We start from the raw sequence: 22,488 nt of genomic DNA, 5'->3' as shown, positions 1-22,488 counted from the left end.
TTAAAATGAAGGGTAATGAACATAACACTTGTGCATTCACGCAAAGTTCATGACAACTTATGGTACCTTTGTAAAGTAAAACACAACGGGAGGAGGGAAAATATGTGTAATTACAGAATAATTTCACGGTTTACTTTTTACTCTTCCCTTAACAAGAACAAAGTGTAAACTGAAAAATACAGATGATTTTAAAAGTCTGCTTTAAAATGTTATTAGTAGTCCAAATAAGGCTTTTTTATAGCCATATGAGTTTATCTTGAAACTATCATATTAAAGAATGTAGTCCATTAGGCAGAACATTTTAACATGTGGGCAATGAAAAAATAGAATATTTTGAATACTAGCAATAAGCAGTCCCAATCAGTGCATCACACTTCATCAGTCACTTTACTTTTACCTAAATTTTTAAGTTGAAAACCACTAGGTGGTGCTGTCGGAGCAATTGTATACAGTAATGAATATACAGGACTATGTAAATTGTTACCCCATCAGTAACAATTTCATTTATACCAAAGTGTCAGTTTATAAACTGCTCCAAGATTACTAATGTTGAAATTAGGAGTTGTCTCATGAGCTGTTCAAACATTCGGTTAAAGAATGAACACAGAGAAATTCATAAACATACATGCTCCCAGAAATAACACAAAGTAGGTCTCTTTCCTTTGTCACCATCCCAGAATAGTTTATTATGAGCCAATGTTACAAAACACAGAATGTCTCTCCCTCTACTTAAAAATTAGATAGCAAGGAATATTCTGCCAATCAAGAAGCTCAATTAGCTGAACATTCCTTTATTCCTTACATCCCTGAGTAATTTACAATAAAATAAAACCAGAACATTCTCTATCTTTGTGGTAGACAAAATATTTAATTTGCATACTTACTTCATCCATTTTCATACAGGTGCCAAAATCTGCCAACTTCAGATGCCCATGTTTATCCAAAAGCATATTGTCAGGCTTCACATCTCTGTGTATCAAGCCCATGGAGTGAATTGCATCCAGAGCAAGGACAACTTCAGCTGTGTAAAATTTGGCCCATTTTTCAGGCACATCATAATTGCTCATAAGGTTTACAAGATCTCCACCTGGCATGTATTCCATTACCATGTACAAGTATCGGTCATCTTGAAAGGCACAAAAGAGCTAAAGCAGAAAAGAAGGAAAATTACTCGAGGGATGTTTGAAAAAGCAACCATTTTTCTATTATGGTTTCATAAAACTCTGTTCTTAGATAACCAGAGATTTTCAAGATTGTTGTAAGGCAAGTTCAATTTTTTTTTAAAGTTTCTAATAAAGACTTTGTTTAATTTAACAGTAATCTAACATCTGCTAACCCTTAAAACTGCCTTCTCACAATCTTAAAAAACTACTAATTTCTTATTCATTCCATTTATTAAGTGCATCTCATTCTGTTTCTCAGCATGAAACCCAGTGAAATGAGGCATCATCGAAATGTCAGCTCCCTCTGAAATACAAGTACAATTCAGAGTATGGAAATAGCTAAAACAGAGGTTGGTGTCTCTAAAATTGCTTTGAAATTTCATTTCTGTATTATGTTATAGCTCCTAAATAATTACATAATTATTATTTGGAACTAATTACTGCAGTTTTCCTCTAACATCACCAAGCAAAAGTAGAAATGATAAATGCAAGTTAATGTGTCTGTGAAGCAGAGATGCACAAAGTGATTAACTTTACTAATAATTAAATATAGCTTGGTATATATTACAGTTAATATTTTAGGTTACTGGTGTATTGAAAGTAAGTTTAATTTTAGAGGGTTTCACTGAATGCACTCTAGGACTTTCACCTCTAGATCCCATCCATCTGAAAACAGCCCAAGGCAGGCCATGCCATTATTATGTAATTGGTCAGTGGTCAGTATTAAAATGAGACGGCTGTATTTACCTTTTACATACAGAGAATCACATCTACACACTTGAAAATCTTTTAATTATAACTATTTAATTCTTAAATTAAAAGTGCCAAGAATTTTTTCCTGCATTTAGGTTTTCATTGTTACAGATTATTGAGGTACATGGGTGCATAAATAGATACTTTATACTTAAATCCACTTTCCTCCTCCCTAATATATTACATAATGACACAATGCAATGTTTGTGACCTCGTGATTGAGCCATATTATAAACACTAATAAAATTAATCTGGTAAAACAGATTAGTAGAAAAAAATTCAGTTCGCTCAGATATTTTTCTAACTGAAATCTGTCTCACAATTTTCCCTTTACACAAAAATTATTACAATTTCAAGTAGAGTACACATTTGAGGCTGTTTTAAAATTCCAATTCATTTTATACTGCAGCAGAAGTGATCAAGCTAAAAGTTAACCTATCAATATGGACAAACATAAACTAAAAAAAAAAAATCATTGATCCTGATTCTCAACTCAGTTACACTGGTGTGACTTCTAAATTGAGATCAGAATCTGACCCATTATTTGAATTTATATGCATATTCAAAACTGACCCCCAAATTAAACACATTTAACTTAAATTTAAAAACTAGAGAAAAACACTCCTTACTTGAACCACCCAGGGACTGTTGGCAAAGGCCATGATATCTCTTTCTTCCCAGAAAAAGGCTGAATCTGATCTTTTTATCATTTCAAATTTACTAAGAAGCTTCATTGCATAAACCTTCTGTGACGTTTTATGGCGAACCTGTTGGTTAAAAATGAGGGGAAAAATTGTGTTTTTAAAAACAGAGCTTTAAAAAAAACAAAATAAAGCTAATTTCTTACCTGTTAATTGTTTTCTGTGATGGGGTGGCAAGTCCCCTACATCAGGTGGTCACTAATCCAGATTTCTATGTCTGCAATTTCTAGGCAGTCAGGAAATCTGTAACTAGTTGAGACCTTCCAAAGCCAGAGGAAAAAACCTTATACTTACTTCTAGCCATTCTGCCAGAGTCTGTTAATCAAATAGGGTAATTTAGAGGGTGTCTACACTGGAGTCACCATATGAAAGAAACAAACAGGCAAGAGTAATTTGTTCTTCACTGATATGCTGCCACCTTTATAAACAATGGGTTGGCACAGCAGTGACCTGACCTTACTCAAGAGAGACACTGCCTTTAATGAGACATGCACCAAGCTTGAGATTCAGCTGGGAGGTTGGTACTGACAGAGATTTCTTTTGAAACTGCTCCTTGAGTACAGAACATCCAAATAGTCTAGAGCTCTTAATAAGAATGGAGATAAGATCAAAGTTAGCTGATATGCTCCTCCTTCCCAAAAGACTCACTGGTTTAAGACAGACAACCCCAGGAAGCCAACATCTAGTCAAATGGATTCCTGTGTCAACTGATTGAGACTATTACTGCAACAAAGCACTTGGAGAGAGGTTCCTGAAATTAGTCTTAGAACTTTGGGATTTCCCAAAATTCAACCGGAACAGTCTATCTACTCCAGCAAGAATGACAGCTAGCAGGAAAAGGGCATGAAAATGACTGACAGATGACAGAGATATAACCATATACTAGGGACAGCCACATCCTTGAATTAGCACTGCTCAGATCAAACTTCACAATACTTTTTGAAAAGGCATCCAGATCTAGAACAGGCTAAAAATAAGATGTAATTACTGAAATATACTTTTACTGCAAATTCACACATGTAAGCAGTGACACTGAAATCTAGCAAACATTGACGAGTCATTTTCATCCACCCATTTAGAACACACACGGCCCACACTGAGACAACAAAATAAACCAATACCTGAAAGCCATCAGGGCATGTGGAACAAGGGTAGAGGAAAAACATATTTTTACATCTTAAAGAATAATGGTTGCAATCCCTTGTACATTTTTATTCTAACAAGTTTAATTGCAGATTTTAATATTCACAAATGTCTCTTTTTAACACTATTGAGCTTTTTGTTTCAATAGTACTTGGAGCAGTAATTTCAAAGCTTAATTATACATTGTTCAAAATATATTGCCTTTCATTTTAAAATGTGTTGATTTTTAACTTTATAAGATATCATCTTGTTGTTCTACCACAATAAAAGGTAAATAAGAACACTTGACTGACCTTTTCTACAGATTTCATTATTTTATATATCCTTATGTCACAGCGTATATAAACTGTCTCAATATTTCCATGTCTGTAATCATTTTACTTGCCCTTCTCTAGACCTCTTCTAATTCTGTTATATTCTTTTTGAAATGGAACAGCAAGAACTGCATTCAAAACATCTCATCTATCAATAATAGTATGGTAACATTACAGTGTTATTCTCTATCTCAGTGGTCTCCAAACTTTTTTGATTGCACAACCCTATCCATAAAAAAATTGAGCACACACCCCCTCCTGCGCCAGCTCTACCATTTTTGCCAAAGCAAAAAAAAAAAAAAAACCACCATGCTCCTCCTGCCACACACCACCAAGGATCCTCTTGCACACCCCTTGGGGTGCACCCATCCCACTTTGGAGACTGCTGTTCTATCCTATTCCTATAGCAAGCTAACATTTGTTTGCCTTTTTTTTTTTTTTTTTTTAAAAGCCAGTGCTGAGGAAATGCTTTCATTGAACTATTCACAGTTATATCCTAAACATTTTCCTGCGTTTATTGCAACTAATTTAGAACCCAATATTTACGAGTAACTCCACTTGTTCCTTCCAGTGTGTTACTTTACATTTGTCTACATTTAATTTCACCTGCCAGTCTTGCCCAATTGTCTATCTTGTTCCTCATAACATTAGTCTTGAGTAGCCTAAACTGTGTCATTTGAAATTTTATCACCTCAATGTTCGCCCTCTTTTCCAGTTCATTAAAGTATTAAAACAACGTCTCACTACAAACCCTTCGGGCAATCCACTTTAGTCTCCTTCAATTGACCATTTATTCCTATTTGTGCTCCTAATCAGTTCCTCAGTCCATTAAAGCTCAAACTGAAGAAATGGTCTAAAACTTGTATTACAGTCTAAATGAGAACTCACAAAATCTGGAATAGTTCAGGAAAACTCTACAGTAGGCAGAATCTGGACACACAACCCTGTGGAGACATCTGATAATCCCTGTGACATAAAAGAGACTAACTGGAACTTTAGGGACCCATTAAAGGCTTTTAGTGTTCTTAAAGGGATGGATTCAGACATTATGACACAATATAGTATTGAAGTGAAACAAATATTCAAAGGACAGATGTCTGAATTCTCCTAAAGCTTCTTTTGATGACTAAAACAGATATCTGAATCATACAGAATACAAATGTATTGCATTTTAGATATATGCCTGCATCTCCCTTTTTGGTTTTACAAAAGGGATTCAGCTCTCTTTTACATAGTAAATAACCTAAACTGGTAAAACCAATATCAGAAGGTTAGAGATTTGATTGGTGTATTCCAGGACAGACTATTTAGTAAAATCAACTAGAAAACTATTGATCAGCTAGTGACCAATTAAGTTATGCAATTAAACATTGTTTATTTTAAGGATGTATCAATTTGCATAACAGCATATATCTTATGGTCCTATTGATCTCATAGTAAAGTCTTTAAAATGTGCACAGCCTCTTGCCCCGTCTGTAACCATGGAAACCTCAAACAACCACCTCATTCTGAGGAGCTGCAGACATTACAATTCCTTGAGACAATAAGCGTTGTAGGAGCAGAAAAATAATCAAGGCACAAGACACTCTGGAAAGCAGCCAAAACATGTCTAGAAACATCATTAGGTATGTATATACTATGTTCTTGAACACATGAGCTTTGTGCTGCCTAGACAGGTATGCACATTTTAGGGATCAGCCTCTTACACAGCCTGTTACTAGGCAACAACTTTCTAGATGGTTAGCTCATGGGAACTGTAGATTTAAAGAAATTACCCATATGCTGCAATACCTCTAAAGCATATACAATATAAGGCATTAAGGAAATGTCCTCACATAAGATTACTTGGAGAACTAATTCTTTTCCCATTCCAAATATCAACATCGTGCATAGAACTGTTGAATGCACTGAAAGCTGTATTACATACACCAGAGCTTCCATAAATCCTTTTGCTCAATTGCAGAAGAAATATTGGCACAGAGGCCCTCAGAGAAAAACCTACTCATCAGAGGAATTGGGACAAAGTTGCCTAGGGTCAGCCCTATGTCATGCCACCAGTTTATGATCCCTAAGCAAACACTCACTACTGGGGAATCAGAGTAGCAGTTCTGCAGTTGGTGTGGCATGCACAGCTGACTTTACGCCAAAGGAAAGTTTCCTGCCACTAGAGAAATTTTCCACTGGCCAGTTACAGGAAGAAACCAAATTCTACGTAGCACATGTGGAGTGCAAAGCAGTGCCAATGGAGACAAGAATCTGTGTCACTGACTGGGCTGGGGGTGTCAAATTATCAGGTGGCTAAAAACATTTCCTGAGAAAACTGCAGAATACATCCATTATCTCAGTCAGCACTGAGGAACAGAAGTACCTCAGGACAATGAATAACTGTGGCAATGACATATCCATAGATTTGCTGTGTCCTGAGCAGGCCATGTGTGTGAAAGGACCTAGGGGAGATCTGTCTTGTAGTATCAATATGGCCACCAGTGAAGCAACTAATTTAGAGGCATCTAAGATAAAGAATTATCAAGTCATTTAATCAAAGCAGTGTGTATGTGTGAGCATGTATATATGTATGTTCACTGAGGTGCTAACGTTTTTCTAGGCACCCGTGAAATTGTCTTATGCTGTAAACTGCATCCAAATGCACTGAAATGAGATGCCAAAGTTGAAAGGAAACTTATATCAAAATATAGGGGGAAAAGCTGTCAAATTTCCTTCATGTTGCCACCAAGTACTAAAGCTACTTTGATTCATCTATGCTTCCTTAAAGCATCACAATTACTCTATAGCCTGGTCCCTGCTTCATTAATGAAATGTAAAACAAATTAATGGTGTTTTAAAAGACATGTCTCTCCGAGACACATTCTGCCATCACATAAGAGGTGCACTGAAGACCCTCCCAATCACTATATCAAAAGGCAATCTGCATATTGAGGAAATTTTGTGGCTGTTCTAAATAGCTTTCTCCATGCATCAAATCTAGTACTGATAATGGTGCCAAGTCTTGTCATGGAGAGATAAACTTAAAATCCTAGGGTGCAGAAAGGTTTTGAAAGTAACCTAAAATTAGGGTGACCAGACAGCAAATGTAAAAAATCGGGACAGGGATGAGGGGTAATAGGAGCCTATATAAGAAAAAGACCCAAAAATTGAGACTGTCCCTATAAAATCAGGACATCTGGTCACCCTACCTAAAATATCACAAGATGTGCTGCTGATGCAATAAAGAGGTAAACTTAGTTAAAGCTGCTACAGAGATGGAGCCAGAGTTAGTCTCCTAATGGAGGAGGTTTCAGCTCGTAGAGACAAAAGACACATCTGCTCCTTTTATCTAGGCTAGCATTGAAACATGCACCCTGCCAGCAGGCAGAGCAGATGCTATAGACAATGCACTACATGTTTAATGATAACAATTAAGTGGTAGCCCATTTACACACATCTTGACCAGTGTGGTCTTCAGGAACTCCATAAGACTGCAGAGATTTAACAGTGAAATTGTATAATACAGATATGCTATCCAGAGACACTGACTGCCCGAAGGTATGGTAAATGGACCTAACATACTCTGCAACTAGGGGTAGGCCTTTCCCTACTGTGCACTCCGGGAGCTCTTACGGTAAAGGATTATGCCAGTCAGCAATATCGCTGGACCATAATCCAGTACTTTGTGATAAGGCACAAGAAAAGAAACACAGGAAACCACTTATATTTGAATTTCAATCAATCAGATTTCCCCTCCAAGAGAAAACAATATGCAAAACACATACTGAATACACATTACCCTCCTTCGTATAAACTATTGGTCATAATCCAAACATACAGTACAGTAACTACTCCTCACTCAATGCGTAATAAAAAAAATTGGCAGTTGAAGATAGATGAATCCTATTCACCCTCCCATCATGTGACTTCTACATTCTGAGCTTGCCCATCAGCTTTTGGTCTCTCTACACCCAAAGCTAGAATCCAAGAGTGGAGTTTTATTTCTTTTGGAGTATCAGAAAATTGTTTTTCCACCAAAGTCAGAGACGGAGACCAATTGGCTCTGGGCTCACTCTGAAGGGCTGACATCTGAGTACGGGAGATTTGTTAATCTATGCACAAGACTAAATACCACAAAATGTGTTGTCCCCAGCTGAGTAGGCAGAACATGGAAATTGGGGAAACTAATCCCCATTAGCTCTCCTTTCTTGGGGAGGCTTCACATAGGAGCTGCAATTTTGGAGGGATTTGGCTTTCACTGCAGGATAACCCTTCTGCTAGACAGGTCAACGTGCCATCTTTTTGGCTTGCTTTAGTACAGAAATATATTTATGATGCAGAACGGTATGCACTGTTCAGACAAAATGTAAATGTTCTGGATTTTGTTGATTTAATTCAGATCTTCAACCTTATTTTACTTATGGTGGAGAAATCAAAAACACTCTCACTATTCAACTTGGAAAAGTGATGGCAGAGGGGGAATGAGATAGAAATCTACAAAATCCAGAATGATGTGGAGACAGTGAATAAAGAAGTGTTGTTTACCCTTTCACATAATACAACAATCAGAAGTCACCCAATGAAATTAATAGGCAACAAGTTTAAAAACAAACCAACAAACAAAATTCTTCACACAACTCACTGCCAGGGGATGTTGCGAAGGCCAAAAGTACAACTGAGTTCAAAAAAAGAATTAGGTAAGTTCATGGAGGACAGGTCCATCAATGGCTATTAGCAAAGATGCTCAGGGATGCAACCCCATGTTCTGGGTGTCCCTAAACCTCTGATTGCTAAACGCTGGGACTGGATGACAGAACGGACCACTGGATAAAATGCCCTGCTCTGTTTACTCCCTCTGAAGCATCTGGCATAGGCCACTGACACAAGACAAGATACTAGACTAGATGAACCACTGGCCTGACCGAATGTGGCCATTCTTATGTTATTATGGTGCCCTCTGATTTTAGAGCCTGTCAAAGCAAATTCCTATCTTGGTTGTAAACTGAACTATATGTTTTAATTATTGCAAATCATCATCCATGACTGTTTGAAAAGACTTATGATAATATTCTGAATGCAACAGAAAGTGATGGGGCTTAGAGTTCAACAATTTCAACTTGTATTGAATCTTCTGAAGTCAAAATGTCTATGTAGGCCCTCATCATGACTAATGTTAGCACAGAGCCACAAATAGTATTTTTCAGTTCATTGCTATTCTAGACTCAGCAATAGGAGCACAGAACATTATGGTTTTTATAGATTAGGCTAATATCTACAAAATTGAGTGATTTTTAAAAAATTAGATATATAGAATTCATAGCCTTTTGGGCAGTTTATAAACACCCTTATAGTAGAGCAAATATAAAGTCTAAATTATATCATTTAAAAATAATGACTTGGGATGTATCATTTCAAGTTGGAATGAAATTATAAAAAGATCTATGTAAATCTGAGTGTGTTAAAATTCCCTCCTTCCACCCCTAAACAATTATTTTAGGCCTTCTTCTGGTGCATTTGCTGAAACCAATGCCAGGTCAAAAACACATGTATTTTTATCTGAACATATTATGAATGTTAACACACATTATAACATTCATTACCCTCTTCCTCCTGTCTGATGGAGGTAGGACTGTACTCCACACTAGCCCATTTGCACTTTGGCTTTCTCCGCTAGCCCATGAATCAAGTACATATCTACAGCACCTCTCCTAAGCACTTCCCGTTTCTACGGTCAAGCAAAACAAAAAAATCTCTATTAGAAGTATTGCAAAATAACACTTGATATGGGAATCGGTAGCGGAAGACAGACTGAATGGAGGCCTACCGGGAGAGTTTCCTCCTTATAAAATTATTTGCAGCAGCTCATCTTCTGTCAAGTGGGCCTTAAGATATAGTTGCTCTCCTTTTACCATTGAGCGCAGACAGATTACTCAATACTAATAGTGCATCTTTAAAGACCTGATGATAGACAATGCCTGTATTTTGCGGGCTCTCCATTAACTCTGCTGAACCCAAGCAGAGCTCACCTAGAGGTAGAGTGTGCAAGAGCTGCACTCTCACATTGTCACACAGTGATGACCTTGCCAAAAAATCATTGCTTTTTCCACACTGCTTACATGAATCACATCCAAACTTGCAAGTTATCCATTAGTAAGGCCGCAATTTAGTCACAGAGGTCCTGGAAGTCACGGAATCCATGACTTCCAGCAACCTCCATTACTTCAGCTTGCAGTGGTCAGGAGCTGCAGGGTCCCCTCACCGCCCGCTGAGACAGTAAGCTGTGGGGTACCTCTGCCACCATAGCCAGCAACCTCCATCTCCTTGCCACCAGGGGCATCATGGCAGAGGAACCCCAAGCTCCCAGAGGGTGGCAGCTAGGGAACCCCTGAGTTCCTAACTGCCAGTAGTGGCAGGGAACCCCCGAGCTCCCGACCACGAGAGATGGCAAACAGTTCTGGGCTGCTGCAGAGGAATCCAAGCTCCTGGCCCCAGTGGGTGAGCTCCCAGCCCCTGCAGGCAGTGGGGGATGCCCAGAGCTGCATACAAGGGTACCCCGCAGCCCCCAGCTGCTAGTGGCAGCTCCTAGTCCCTGCAGCTGCCCTGCTTGAAGTAGTGTGGGGATCTGCAGATCCCCATTTTGCCATGGATATTTTTAGGAAAAGTTAGAGACAGGTCACTGGCTCCATGAATTTTTCTGTTTTGCCCGTGACCTGTCCATGACTTTTACTAAAAATATCCGTGACAAAATCTTAGCCTTATCCATGAGTCATACAAATGTTGTTACAGTTGCTATTTTCTCTCTCCCATTTATCTTCCAAACTATTATTTCACTTTGGAAAGCATTTTTGGCATATTTTGCATGTAAGACATTATCCAAAAAACTTTATTATATTTAAACTGCGACACAATTTTTTTTTAGTTACAGTAATTTTAATGAGGAATCCAGTATCTAATTAAGACAGCAATACATGTATTATTAAGTATAGAGATAGGGGATGAAAACTTTTTCTAATTATTTTAACCAGGCCAAATGTGTATTTACTAGTCAAGACATATCAAATCTACAATATTTCTCTTTGAAAATTAACCAAGCTTGCTGCAAGGGAAACCAGCAATACAAATAACAAAAGTTGTCATGAAACTTATGTGCATGCCCTGTTTTTTCTTCAACATTCTGTTTGTTAAAATACTCTGGATAGTTTTCTTGGCTCAGTTTTTATTATTTCACCAGCCTTGGGAACTGCTAGCAGTTTTATAAATGGACTGTAAGTGTCTAATTTCATTGCAGCTTCTCTAAGTATTTCTACATCCTTTTTTGAAGTGTTATTTTGTAACTACTTACAGCAGTGCTTCTTGGCAAAGAGCAAACGTTTTTTTTTTCTATGCTATCACAAAGCTGTGAAATGCATAGGCACTTTCCAACACAGATCCCAGCTGGTCCTACATCTATTATATTTACAATAAATTTTTAAAATGAGAAGTCTGTGAAAACATATGTATAAAATGTAAAGTAGGTATTTTATATATATTACACACACACACACACACGCATGCACACACACACACACACACCTACTTTTAATTTTAAAATTGTTGATTTATCCTACAACAGCACTTGGCAGCCTTGGTCACATCAAATTCAATTGCAAAGGAAACTATGGATGACCCAAATCAGCAGATGGAGTGTTCTGTAATCTCATCTTTACATAAATTCCTAAATAGGTATTTACATTGGGTAATATATCTTGAAAACAAACTATTTGGATTTTTAAATTGGAAACAAAAATTAATAATAGAAATTTGGACTAAAAACCTTGTATGTAAATAATATTAATTGAATGCATTATAAAACTGTTGTCCCATGTACCAAGAGCAAGAGAGAACTGTGGGGAAAGCCTTCTTGTTGCACTATTGACAGTTTACCAACAAAGGAGGTTTCCTGATACTATTACACTATAGTGACCATTTGTGGCCAAGAAAAAACATACTTTGCACAAGCTAAATACTCTGAAGCTGCCCTAGGTAAGGGAAACAGCTTTTCAATTCTCTCTTGCAACGCACAATTATGGTTAACTATTTTAGAGGTCTCATTTTATGATCTTCAGTACACTACTACGCTTCAGCACAAGAAAGAGTGTTAAGGACATATTGTGAACATTTAATTCCTTTGGATTTCTTTATGCCACAAATTTATATTTAACAAGGAATTTGATACTAAATTACAATAAGCAAAGAATTAAAAAAACTATATCCATGTTTAAAAATGTGCATACTTTCCATTAAAAGTGTGGCACTAACAGAATATCTAGTTGGTGCATAAATCTAGCTGACAAGTAGTAATCAGATGATGAGTAGACATTCTTACCAACTGTACTTCTCCAAAAGCACCTCTTCCAATCACCTTAACAACATCATAGTCTTCAGCTTTCATTTGTAAAGCTCGAATTTTTTCCACAATTTTCTCATCTAAAACAAGTTTAAAGAATGATGTCATAAAGACAGATCTGTAGCAGTGTGAGAATAGCTCTGGTAATATTTGTCATCCAGACAATAAAAACAAGCCGTTTAAAAACAAATGTTAAAATTTTCAACTAACTTCTACATTGTCTTTAAACCATTTGCTCAGAATTAAAAGCCATAATTGCAGTCTTTTTGTACTTCTTCGTAAACAGTTGAATTATCATCTCTTATCTGTGAAAATTAGTACTATTCTGATTTCAGTTGTATTTTACCTAATTCCTTAAAGACATACACTTTTCAAGCCTCCAGAAACATTTTTGCAGTTAAAGACCCAACATGACAAGCTTAAACCTTTCAAACGTTCACTCCTCTGCCACTTGCTGTGCTGCCACCATCCACTAACATTTTTTGATAAGGGTGAAATATTAAAGTACACCTCTACCTCGATATAATGCGACCTGATATAACACTAATTTGGATATAACACGGTAAAGCACTGTTCGAGGTGGGGGAGCAGCTGTGCACTCCGGTGTATCAAAGCAAGTTCAATATAACGCGGTTTCACCTATAACACGGTAAGACTTTTTGGCTCCCGAGGACAGCGTTATATGAAGGTAGAGGTGTACCTTGCACATTCAGCAGCATAGCAGGTACAATCTGCTAGGATGTACCTGTGAGGTTCAATAGCCATCAAGTGGTTAAGCATACTACTGAGTATGTTTCTTTCACAACAGGACCAGGAACCCTTTGTGGTTCTTTCTTGGGGTTGCCCCTTTCCAGTCCTTCCTTAAGCAGGAATCCCCAGCTCTTATTTTTGGAATGGGGCTGTACTACTTTCTCCCTACCCAGGAGTCTCCCCAGCTCTCCTCCATGGAGCTGGGTTCTGTTAGTCAGATTTTTCTAGGAGCTCTCAGGTCTCCTCTGGAAATGAGTTCTATATTAGGCAACTTGGGGGCCTTTACAGCTTCTACCCCAGCTAGTCCCTTTTTCTTAATTAGCATTCATGTTGCTCCACAAGCCAGCCTTTCATTGCTAGTATCTCCTGGCGTCTGTTCTGCTGTGAGAGAGGCGGCCACCTTTATGCTAGTCTCTTTCTCCCAGGTCATTCTCAATAGGTTGTGTGAGAGGGGAGCCTTGCCCCACCCTCTCTGCAAAGCTCCGAGCCATAAGTCCTTAAAGAAACAGTAATGTGATTTCCTCCTGAATGCTTCTTACCCCCAGGACTGCTTCCTCTCTCCAAGTGTCTCCCAGATCCTTGTATATATAATCAGATCTTTCAGTCTCTTAAAGGGTCAGGCCACATAATGGGGTAGGCAGACCATTAGGCCATACTACCCTTAAGGGACAGATAACCAAAAGAATTTTTGCTCTCCAGACCGGAGTTATGGTTCCTCCTTTTATTCCCTGGCTTACGCATGCTTTTACAGGACACTTTAACATTTGAAAGGAGTGGGTATCCCCTGATTAGTTGCAAATTCCCCCCCACCCTCAAACAAGCTTGAGTTCTAGTTTAGAATCAGTTTTAACTAAGCTAGTTATAAAAACTGCACCAGCTAGCACAGCTTTATCTATACAGCAGCTCCAATTGGTTTTAAAACAAGACTGAATTTTGGGGAAAATTCTCCTTGCATAGACAACAGCTATGTTTTGACATGGCTTAACAGAGTCGTATTAAATTTGTTATTTACATGGCAAATATGCACCTAAAACAAACATTACAACTAGACGACCCTACTTTAAAATCCACTTAAGATGTGGTAGAAGGACTTTTCTGAATTAAAAGCATAGTTTTATTAAAAATGTACATGACTAAGTATGTAATTACTCAAAGTGGCATACTCTTTTTCTGCAGATTACAATAGAACCTCACTAACAACTGCAAGACTTGTGAATTACTGAATTTTGAAATTGATACTTAAGCAAAAGATAAAGGAAGGATAACATCAAAAAAATACTCATTTGACTAGCATTGTTTTAATTATTGATAATACTTTAGTATCGATCAGTATACTAATAAATACTTTGCAATACATTTGTAAGAGTAATTAAATTTTAGTAATGAAACATCACAACAGCCATGTGCTCTCAAGTATCTACTGAGAGGGAATGCTGTTTTTAGACTGCAGGCTCTGTTTTGTGGTGATCAGCAAAGTGCACATAAGTAATGTATAGTATTTCCATGTATTCAGCTTCCAAGACCGTTATAGTGCAAGCATGACATCAAACATGTTTAAGTGCAACTTACATCTATTTAAGAAATTATCTATGTTCTTGTTTTTCCTCAGTGCTGGAAAATCCAGATCAAGAACCAAAGAATTCAGGCCATCCTGTAAAGAAATAAAAATAACTTAATTGTAAACATGCTTCTAGAATTACAAAATTAACCTCTGTCTTAAAACTATCATAATAAGTATGGTTCTATATTACTCAAGCACAGACTACAATTCCATTATGCAAATATAGTTATCTTAATGAACACAAAAGGATTGCACAGGTATAAGGCAGCAGCATGTGTTTTAGAATTCTCCCTCACTGAAGATACCATTTCACTGGATTTCTGATCTTGAATCCGGACTCCCTAGGACAAGACAAGCCAGAACTTCCCTACATCTTAAAACATTTTCGTTCTTTGAGGCACAGTAAGGCAATCCTCATTCTGATATCAATTGCCAATGCCTCTGTACAGAATAACTAGTTTCAGTAACTTTTATAAACGGGAAGCAAAGAGTTCCCCAAAGTTAAAGTATAATAGAAGTCCAAAAAATATTTATAGAACAGAAAGAGGCTATTAAAAAAAGTTTAGTTATTGAAAATATTTCTTTCCCTTATCAACACAGACGGAAAGTAGGACAGGTGATTGAGAATCTAGTCCAATGATATCTTCAGAGAAGGAAAAATGAAAAAATTTATCCTCTAAATAAACCATATTAACTGGATTCCTCCTCTTAGAAACAAAAGTTCAAAAGGCTGTCTCCCAAAATACATAAATTGTCCAATCATGAAGAAACAAAGAGACCGCTAAAGGAAGTTTCATGTATTCAGAAGAATCAGAGGTCATCCAAATCCCCCATCTACAGAAGCAGGCAGGAGAGCTGAGGGGAAATGTTTATCAGGTGGGAAACAGCCAAAAGGTAGAATCAATATGGTCCTCAAGATAAGCATAATGAAAGATTTGTGCTACAACACAGATACATATAAAAAAAGAACACGTATTCCTTCTCATTAGCATAAATTCAAGAGTTAGGCCAGATTTTTGGTCCAGAAAATGTGATTATTAGGGCTGTCCAGTGATTAAAAAAAATAATTGTGATTAATCATTGATTAAAAAAATTAATCACACGATTAATCATGCTGTTAAACAATAAGAGAATACCATTTTATTTAAATATTTTGGATGTTTTCTACATTTTCTAATATATTGATTTCAATTACAACACAGAATACAAAGTGCACAGTACTCTATATTTATTTTTATTATAAATATTTGCACTGTAAAAAACAAAAGAAATAGTATTTTTCAATTCACCTAATACTAGTACTATAGTGCAATGACTTTATCATGAAAAAAATTATGTCCACTCCAGAGCAGTGGTGGGCAACCTGTTGGATGTGAGACAGTTTGTTTATATTGACCATCTGCAGGCATGTCCGCCTGCAATTCCCAGTGGCAGCAGTTCGCTGCCCACCACTGCTCTGGAGAATACCAGCACCAGAACCACTATCTTGTGTTTAAATGTACTGACAACACACTTCTTAAATTCCAAAATTTAATTTAACATGGGGGGTTAGGTCAGTATAACTACGTTGCTCAAGGATGTGGATTTTTCACACCCCTGAGTGACGTAGTTATACCATATAGGTCTGTAGTATAGCACTGGCCTTAGATGCTATGAAACTAAGGGCTTGTCTTCATGATCATTTCATTTGAGCCAAAATGGGGTGTGAATCTACCCCACCCTAGTTTGCCATGGACTAACTGTCCCTGTGGACCCTGCTGAGGTGCATTAGTAGTTCATTAGTGTGCTTTGATACAGTCTTCTTTGAAACAAGACTAATGAAAGTGCATTAAGGAAAAAGGAGTTTGTACAAAACTGACCTGCTATGTCAAAAGAACATAGGGGAAATTAAGCTACAATATCCATCTGGTAAAGTGAAGAAACAGACTGACAGAGTCAGAAGGGTACCCAGAAGTCACCTACTACAAGACAGGCCCAACAAAGAAAGTAACAGAAGGCCACTAATCGTCACCTACAGCCCTCAACTAAAACCTCTCCAGTGCATCATCAAGGATCTACAACCTCACCTGAAGGATGACCCCCCACTCTCACAGATCTTGCAGGAGAGGCCAGTCCTCGCTTACAGACAGCCCCCCCAACCTGAAGCAAATACTCACCAGCAACCACACACCACACAACAAAAACACCAACCCCGGAACAAACGCTGCAACAAACCCCGGCGCCAACTCTGTCCACTTATCTGTTCAAGGGACACTATCATAGAACCTAATCATATCAGCCACACCATCAGGGGCTCATTCAACTGCACATCTATCAATGTAATATATGCCATCATGTGCCAGCAATGCCCCTCCGCCATGTACATTGGCCAAACCGGACAGTCTCTGCGCAAAAGAATAAATGGACACGAATCTGGCATTAGGAATCATAACATTAAAAAACCAATAGGAGAACACTTCAATCCCACTGGTCACTCAATAACAGACCTAAAAAAGGCAATTCTTCAACAAAAAAACTTCAAAAACAGACTCCAATGTGAAACTGCAGAACTGGAATTAATTTGCAAACTGGACTCCCTCAGATTAGGCCTGAATAAATACTGGGAGTGGTTGGGTCATTACAAAATCTAAACCTAATTTCCCCCCACTGTTATTCACATCTTCCTGTCAACTGTCTGAAATGGGCCACTCTCATTACCACTTCAAAAAAGTTATTTTTCCTCCCTTGGTATCCTGCTGTCAATTGAATTGTCTCGTTAGACTAACCTCACACTGGGTAAGACAATTCACATCTTTTCATGTATTTATACCTGCTTCTGTATTTTCCACTCCATGCATCTGATGAAGTGGGTTCTAGCCACGAAAGTTTGTGCCCAAATAAATTTGTTAGTCTCTAAGATGCCACAAGGACACCTCATTGTTTTTGCTGATACAGACTATCACGGCTACCACTCTGAAACAAACTACGTTTAACATACTAAATAAGTTAGATATGAATTAGCAAATTCTCACAATGAGTGATAAATAGGTTGGCAGATTCTTAAAGCACAAGCTGCCTTTCCTTTGCAGCTTGGACTTCCCAGATTTTCATACAAAGGCTAGAAATCCGTTTAGTCTGGGATCATCACTTCCTCCAGTTCAGTCTTTGTTCCTAAGGTGTTTCCAGGTGTGTTGTTGTAGGGGGAATGAGGTACCATCATGATGTCATTTCCCCCTTTTATATCTTCTTCTCACTTGCTGGAAAGCTCTTCTGCTGTGACCTGGGTCAAACAGTTCCCATTGTGTAGTGCTACCTCTGAGAGGTTTCTATTATACACAATTTGTTGTGCTTGTGTGCATTTCCTCAATAAACCATTAAACATTGTTTGGCCTTTTTACTGTTGTACTTGAAAGGCTGCTTGTGCTTGTTTTCACATATTTCAGTAACACATACATGGTCAAACTTCGTAACTTCACATACAATGACAGCACATACGATCCAATGAGATATTAATGTTTTGCAGCTCAAGACTTTTAGACTGAAACCTCACAACACATACTTCATACAAAAATCTATCCTAATTATATGACAGTGGTGAATAAGGGGGAGCCAGGGTACCACACCAGTTTCCCCAAAGAAAGAGGAGAAATAACTCCTGATCCGTTTGCTTGCTCCTAACACACTGTTAAAAGCTGTCACCGCTATCTTCCAGAAGTTTGACACCATGATGTATGTACTTTTTGAAGGAACTACAGACACAACTGAAGCCAGACTCTTAGATGTAGTCTCCCTGTGAAACACTTATGAGAAGCCTTAACTGACCATAAATATATAATATATCACCACAAACATGCAGATTTCAATTCTGTAATTTCTATCTTTATAAATATACTATCATAGGAATTGCTATACCAGATCATACCCTTAATACATCCAGTCTAGCATTCTATCTCCAATAGTGGCCAGCATCAGATGGTTCAGAGGAAAGCACAAGAAACTCTGTAGTTGGCAGCATGTGGTATGTTCACTAAAAATTTAGATAATCCACTTAGATAAGTTTTTCCGAACATTACTCACAAATACCTCACAGACACTATTTGTAATCTGGCACAATAACTCACTTACTTATATGAATCAACATTAACCATGTACAGAACTATGTGCAATGTAGTTTATAAAACAAAAACCTTAAACCTTAAACTTAGCAAAACAAAAACAACCAGTAAACAGTCAGATTTAAGGCTGTTTAGAATGCATAATGTGAAAGGGAGACAGGTGAGGTTAAGGAGTGGAACTGATGATCTAAGTGCAGATGGGGGACTGTCACTACCATTTTATAGAATCCAGCACAATGGGGCCCCAACTGCAATTGTGTACCACGGTGATTGGCTATTAAGGACTATCAACCACACAAATAACAGGGCTACAACTCCATAAGGAGGCTCTGATGATGCTGTAAACCTCAATCATCATCTGATTTTGTCATCCCTCAGAACCCCTCAATTGACCACAGTCCATAATTGAGCCTGAATTTATCTTAGATACAGAACAGGGATGTTAGTTACTATATGTACCTGCATAGATTCAACAGTAAAACTGGTTCTTTTCCCAAACACCAACAGTCCTCCTAACTCCACTGCTCCCTGTATGGACCCATATCTCCTACTTGCTCTCCATTTATTGTCACTGTCCCAGTTCACGGTAACTGCACCTGTATTTCCCTTCAGTAGTCCACCAAAGGCACCCACTCGCAGGTTTCCAATTCCACAGTCATAGCCTCTCCTTTGTGGAGATTGGCATCTCACTCTCATTTGACTGGGGTATTTGTAGGCTACACTGTTCCCTGGCTTCACTGTGTTATTGCCAGGAGAGACAGGCTGGGTTGTTCAAGCATACCTGCTTGCTTTCTCTTCAGAGACAATTAAAAGGCTGAATTGCTACAATTATAAGTTACCCACAAAGCACTTCTTATACAAGCCTATTTTATCCTTAAGGTAAAAGCATGACAGAGACAACACATCAAAAACAATAAAAGAACCTACATTCATGCTAATAAGCTTACCAGAGAACATCCCAACTTTACCATGGGCTCTGGCAGAAGTGGTCCTTCAAAACCTCACCCAAGGATTTTCCTTTGTGATCACAAGTTCATCACAGCTCCAGCTCAGAACAAGCACACAGTCTTATGGGGCTTCAGTAGCCCCAGTCTTTCCATTCTACTCTAAGGATTGGGGTCCTCCATGGACCAGAGGTCCTGTCCATTTGCTGGATCAGGAAGAAGGGCCTGAGCCACTTTAAGACCAGGCTATTTATCCAAAAATCTTTTCTTTATCTGCTGGTTCCTGGAGAATCGAGTTTGCACTAGCATATGCATACCCCTCCGGGAGTTGGCTTCAAAGGGCTGATAACAGAGAAAGTATATTAGCAACCCCTTCCAACTAGAGAAGGTACATATAATTCCATAACAACACATACACAATTAAATTTTTAATACAATGGGCCCCTAAAGATATTAACCCTAATTCAATAAGGTTTAATTTAAGAAGTTTCTCTTAATTCCATAAGGTATAACCAGGATATTGTCAGTCTGTCACAGTCACTGTAATTTGTTGGCTTTTTTAAAACTACTACTCCAGAATCTGTACAAGCTGGAAGAGAACTGAAAATTACTTCTGGCTATTTATGAACTGCAAAGTCTTTTTGCATAATGGTTTTTTTTAAATGAATGGATTAGTACGTTCAATCTATATCCTATTTATAGATACAGGGGGAAAAAGTCATCAAATTATACATTTTAGTGACACTGTACCAGAAGGTCCACACAATTGTAACAGTTGAACGTAAGTTATCAACATCACACCATGACATTTTAACAATGTCTTACGGTGATGGGCTGTACCAGGCCCTTTCAGGTCCTCCAGACAGCCCTGCGCTCCTACAACACTCCACCCAAGAAAAAAGGCAGTAGAGTAGGGTCCTCCTCACGACCTAAAGAGGTTGCAGGGGAGGCAGCCAATCAGAGCCTAAAAGGCTCAAGGAAGGACCCTGTTCCTGAGTGACTGAGGAAACTGCAGCAGCTGGACAGAGCAGTAGCTGGTTGGGACCAGGAGGAGTGGAAGGCTGGGAGACTCCACAGGTACAGACACTGCGGAGAAACCCTACCTTACCAGAGATAGACTCTGAAGCTCTCCAGGCACAGAGGCCTGGGAGAAAGAACCCCAACAAGGGCACGAAACTTGTTGTAAGCTCACCAAGTAAAGGAGCCTGTGAGAAAGAACCCTGAGAGAAGAGGACAGAGATTATTACCGAATCTCTAGGCAAGGAGGCCTGGGAGAGACGCTGCTTAAACGAAGAACAGGCAGAGGACCCAAGAAGCTGATGGGACAGAGTGGGAAGCAACCACTCTGCAGCAATAGACAAAAGTGAAGGAAGCACCAGATGGCTGCTAGCTGTAGGGTCCCTGGGTTGGGATCCAGAGTAATGGGCGGGCCTGGGTCCCCCAACAGGCAGAGTGGTCAAGGAGACAAGTTTTGGTTGGCAATCAAGAAGAAGGCAAGTGCTTAAACAGGCCCAGAGACAGGACTCAGGACTTCGGGGAGGGGCCAACCTTTTGTTGGACTATGCTACCCTGGAAGAGGTTTGTTTTCCATTTGTTTCACGAACAGACTGCAATTGACTTGGCTTTAGGGCTGAGTCACTGAAAATCCATCTAAAAAGAGAAACTGCCAGCAGAGGGCACCAAAAAAACAGGCATGCACCCGGCCAGCAAGAGGTGCTCGTGAGTGGCCACACTTTTACACTTATGACAAGGAGCCTTCTCTTCAACCCACCAATTCCTATATTTTATGAAGATTGTAAAATTGTATCACTTTAATTATGGCAAATGTACAATGATTAGCTCTTTCTTCTCCCAGCTTTCCACAAATTCTGTTCATAAAAATTTAAACAGCTTTTACATGTAGCTGCCAATGAACAGTCATAGAAATTGAGATGAAAATTATGCCACCTAGGTCCATCCAGATCACTAGAAATCTTACTAATTTCTGATGTCTATCATCCAAAAGTGCAACAACAAAATCAGGCCTGGTGAAAACAAGCAGCATTTCAAAGTCTAAAGTTTATCCTTGAAGTTGCATGTTTGTTTTAGGTATTTTTTTTTTAAATAAAAGTAGAAGCTAAAAACAAACCCAAAGGCCAATATTTCTGTGTTTTCGCTTTATTCCCGGGAGAAGTGGTAGAAAGAGTCTTGTAAAAGTTCTTTCAAAGGAAGCAAATATTAAGGTTCACAAAAACATTAAACAAATATGAGACATTTCAAATACATGTTTTATAGTATAAAAGACCTCTCAAAATTTTAATACTTGACCAACAGATGTTTTAAGCTCTAAACTGTTGCTGAAAGGCATCTTTCACCTAAGAGCATTACATTTATATTACATTTATGAACCTTGATGAACATGCCTGGGTCAAAAGATTATACAGTAAAACAGACCATCCAAACTGAAGATAAGTAATCCAGGAAATGACATCCTCTGTCTAGGCCTCATAGATAAGTCATTCCTACCAGGAAATATGTTATTAAAGTGATTTCACTGTTCACTTCCTCTTTCTGTTATTACAAAAGGTTTAAAGCCATCAGAACTAAAAATAGCAGGAACCAAATACACACACTGTTGGCAAAAGCAAAGGCAAGCCCAGTCCTATCAAAAAAGATCTACTTGTATAAATTCGCTTAAACACTCTTTATATTGCA

General features: G+C 38.3%; 1 protein-coding gene across 6 annotated transcripts in view; it reads right to left on the bottom strand.

The window, feature by feature from the left end:
* The window catches only part of ROCK2 (Rho associated coiled-coil containing protein kinase 2), a 167,470-nt gene that overhangs the window by 77,167 nt on the left and 67,815 nt on the right, over window positions 1-22,488 (bottom strand). For all 6 annotated transcript variants that reach the window (XR_003999485.1, XM_030555424.1, XM_030555423.1 and 3 more), the window contains exons 2-5: window positions 14,765-14,846; window positions 12,425-12,525; window positions 2,546-2,683; window positions 885-1,145 (exon numbers count right to left, since the gene is read on the bottom strand). Coding sequence is in view for 5 of the 6 variants with exons in the window: in XM_030555424.1 (XP_030411284.1) it covers window positions 885-1,145; window positions 2,546-2,683; window positions 12,425-12,525; window positions 14,765-14,846 (582 nt within the window). In the remaining variant the exon portion in view is untranslated. The remainder of the gene's footprint in view (window positions 1-884; window positions 1,146-2,545; window positions 2,684-12,424; window positions 12,526-14,764; window positions 14,847-22,488) is intronic.

This window comes from Gopherus evgoodei, chromosome 3 (genome assembly GCF_007399415.2).
Source record: "Gopherus evgoodei ecotype Sinaloan lineage chromosome 3, rGopEvg1_v1.p, whole genome shotgun sequence".
NCBI classification, from domain to species: domain Eukaryota; kingdom Metazoa; phylum Chordata; order Testudines; family Testudinidae; genus Gopherus; species Gopherus evgoodei.
The sequence above is the reverse complement of the archived record's forward strand: the minus strand, read 5'-3'. Positions and strand labels throughout refer to the sequence as shown.